Raw genomic sequence first — 3,772 nt, 5'->3', positions numbered from 1 at the left:
TTGGGGGAGACGCGCAGATCCAAGATGAATTCCTGCTCACCCCCCCAGCCACTCCCAGTGAAGAAAAGTGGGGGTGAGGAAGAGCTTCCTCCTGGTTAGTGTGTTACCAATGATTGCAAAGCCTCTCCCCCCCCTACCCCCCCGGAAAACACAACGACAAAAACCTGACACGCTTCTGCTCGTGATGCTCCGAGCTACGGGACAAGCGAAGTCTCTCTAACCCACCTCTGGTTTCATTTTAACAGGAGGGAGGGGGGAGGAAGAAAGGAAAGCAAAAATGAAACCGGGGATGGTGGGGGAGAGGGGGGAACGGGACGAGACATTGGGAAAGATCCAGACATTCGGAAGTGGGGTTTAAATAATCACAGAGAAGTCTCTGCCAGCTTGGTAGGGAGTTTCGTCAAGCCCAGAATAGGGATTCTGTTAGGCGGGTGTGCATCGGTATACAAACAGACACACACACACATCTGCAGTTCAGATTCGGGTGACCAGAGCAGTCCAGCGGCCCCTTCAGGGATGGGGCACGGGGGCTGACCATGGGACCAGCGGAAACTGTCATGGGCTGCTGCTGCTCAGGTGCTGGAGGTGTCCAGGGCTTCGGCGTAAGTGATTATCCATTTTGGGTCTCACTTTTGCAAATTACAAAGAGATTCCATTTCTTGTATGTGATATAGAACAGCTGCCCGGAGGTCGAACTCCCCCCAGCTGGCTTTCCGTTCTAGACTGCTGGGCTGCCTCTGCTTTTTGGTGGAGACTAAGAAAGTGTTCGTAGGAGAAGACAGGCGACTGTCTCCAGGATGATAGTCCTTGGTGAGGAACACAAAGGTCCCCGGGCCCCCCAGCTCAGCCTGGGGCAGGCCCCCCGGCAAGTGGGGCTCTAAAAGCAGGTCGTTCTCCTCCCCAGCGGCCCCCATCTTCAAGAGTCCACCCAAAAGCTGGGGACTAGTCCGTCTGGCCAGCTCGTAGGCCTTCGGGAAGGCCGGCTGTTCGGGTCCAGTGGAAGGAGTCTCGGCCGCAGGAGGAACTGACGCGGCAGGGTAGGAGGAATCCTGGAAGGTCACCTCACCCACCTTGGTGTCCGTCGGCTTCCTGGGCGAGGCGTCCGGACCCGCGCTGGGCTCGTTTATAAAGGATAACCCCCACTGATTCTGGAAGATCTCGCCTAGGTTTTGCTGCATGGCCAGGAATGGAGCCTCGGCCTGGGCTGCCACGCTGAACAGGCCATGCATGTTTGACGGGTAGATGAAAAGGCTCGCCTTCTGTGGGTCCATGGCGGCCGCAGAGGGTCTGGCGCCCTGGGGTGCCAATTTGGAAGAAGCCGAAAGGACAGTACTAGCAGCTGGTACCAGCAGGGCCTGGACCTCGGCCAGACACACCCCGCGGTCAGCCCCGGCCAAGAGGGGCCCGTTGGAAAAGCTGGCCGATGTAACAGACTTCATGGCAGACATGGGGACCTGGGAGAGGTGGTTGGAGGGCTGGACTTGGACCTCGCCCGCAGAAGACGAACATAAGGAGGAGGAAGAGGAGGAGGAGGTAGAGGAGGAGAGAGAAGGAATAGCCTTCTTGAGGTTCTCTTTCACTTTGCTTGCATAACTGATTTTGGGAACGATCTTCGCACTGCTGTTATCCACGGGGAAAACTGGTGGCGGCTTAAACAGGGTCCAAGAATCTTCCTTCGACGAGGACGTCACCAAGACGTGCTTCCCCTTGGGATGCTCCTCAAACTTCTTGCTGGCCTGTCCGACTTTGGCCTCCGCTGCCTTCCGGAGCATGTCCGGAGCAACTCCGCCCGGCTTCCCATGGCCCACCCCCAGGCCTCCCGGATTCTCACACTTCCAAGCGGGTTTCAGGCCGTCTGGCCAAGGGTCAGCCTTCGGGTCCCCTCCGTCGGCCCCAAAGGGGTCCGTCTCCAGCTTCAAGGCCGGGACGGGGATGCACGGTGCAACCTTCTCTTGCCCCAAGCTCAGGTTCTCACAGCCCTTGATACTGTTGCACCGGCCTTTCCGCTTCTTGGGTGTGGTGTAGCCGCTATCCGAGCCACTGCCATCATTGTCCGCCCCTTTGCCGACGCAGCCGTTGGCGAGGTATTCAGAGCCGTTGGCCGTGATGCCATTGGGGACAGGGTGCATCTCGGCTTTGTCCCAGGATGGACCATCCCTGGCTCGGCTCTCGTGGCATCGCTCGTTCTTCCTGTCCAGGCTGCTTTTCAAACTGAAGGGCTTGGTTTTCAGACCAGCTTTGACAAACATGCCACCTTTCGCCGTCTGCTGGAGAGACAGGCTCAGCTCCTGGCCGGGCTGGCTGCCGTTGGGAACCCCGGAAACAGGGGCAAACAAGTCACCGGCAGCGGGAGACGTCAGGAAGGGGTCTCGTTCACCAACGGTCCCATTGAGTTCGCCATAATCTGCTGCTCGGCGTCCGTCTACGGGCGGGGCTCCAGGGGGCTGGCCCTGGCCATGGAAGCGGAGCGGCGCAGGGGGCGCCTCCATCGGGCACCGGCCGTCCTTCCGCCTGCATGCCCGCCCGCCACCCCCGGCTCTCCTGGCGCGGAAGGGAGGCCGCCGCCACCGCCGCCACTTCCGGCCCCGCCCAGGCAGGGAAGGGAGGGGGAGCCGCTCGCAAACTAACAGAGATGGATAGATGGTGGGCTATATGGGAAAAAGAAACCTTTGCTGTCAGGTGGGCTTTGATGACCTGGCAACATTTTCTTGAAGGGGCTAAACACCCTTTTGAGGTATGGACTGTTCATAAAAATTTGGAGGCATTGACGACCCCTCGAAAGCTATCTCCTAAACCAATGCAGTGGGCGCAACATTTCAACCAGTTCAATTTCACCCTCAAGTACATTCCTGGAGGGAAGAATTTTATGGCTGATGCTTTATCCGGACTTCCACAATACAACAGCTCGAAGCTGAGCGTGGTTCACCCAGTCATCCCAGCGAAGAGTCTTGCTGCCCCGGTGGTTACCAGAAGCCAAAGCAACTTGAATTTGGAGGTCACAACAGACCTCATCTGCAAACTCAAGGAAGGCCTTGAGTTTGATGACTGGTTCAAGGAACATTCAAATGAATATACTATGAAAGATGGACTGGCTTGGTAGGGACTAAATTGTATGTTCTTGCTAGCCTGAAAACTCTTGTTCTTCAGCGGGCCCATGATTCCTGAATGGCAGGCCATTTTGCTTTTGTAAAGACTCCACATCTAGTTAGACACAATTTTGGTGGCCTTCATTGAAAAAAGACATTGAGTCCTATGTAGCCAGTTGTCCCATATGTGCTGCCATAAAGCGCCCACCAGGAAAACCCCAAGGCCTTCTCCAAGGTGTGGCCTGTTCTGAGGCCCTGTGGAAGGATATATCAATGGATTTCATTGTCGAATTACCAGAGAGTCTAGGAAATACCGTGATTTGGGTCATCATCGACCTGTTTTCTAAACAAGTTCATTTTGTGCCCTGTTCCAAGATCCCATCAGCTAAATCGTTAGCTAAATTATTTATTTCTCATATATACCATTTGCATGGAGTACCAGAATGCATACTTTAGAATAGAGGGGTCAAATTCACCTCCCTCTTCTGGAAGGAATTTCTGAAATTAATTGGCTCTCATCAGGGGCTAAGCTCCACCACCATCCTCAGACTAACGGTGCTTGTGAATGGATTAATTCTGTTTTGGAACAGTACCTCTGGTGTTTCATTGGGCCGAGTTGTTACCACATGCTGAGGTGGCATACAACAACTCTGTGCACAGCAGTACTGGTTTCATCCCTTTTAGGA

At 55.2% G+C, this 3,772-nt stretch overlaps 1 protein-coding gene across 1 annotated transcript; it reads right to left on the bottom strand.

Annotated features, from left to right (window-relative positions):
• Positions 1-572: 572 nt before the first annotated feature.
• Positions 573-2,489, bottom strand: LOC148043848 (FMR1-interacting protein NUFIP2-like). The gene is given in 1 exon segment (XM_087723957.1): positions 573-2,489. A coding segment is annotated over 1 exon segment (1,917 nt).
• Positions 2,490-3,772: the final 1,283 nt, after the last annotated feature.

The sequence above is a fragment of the Thamnophis sirtalis genome, unplaced genomic scaffold, assembly GCF_051295495.1.
Source record: "Thamnophis sirtalis isolate CommonGarterSnake01/CBP01778 unplaced genomic scaffold, rThaSir2_p1.2 scaffold_10, whole genome shotgun sequence".
In the NCBI taxonomy this organism is placed as follows: Eukaryota; Metazoa; Chordata; class Lepidosauria; order Squamata; family Natricidae; genus Thamnophis; species Thamnophis sirtalis.
This window is presented reverse-complemented; position numbering and strand designations above follow the sequence as displayed.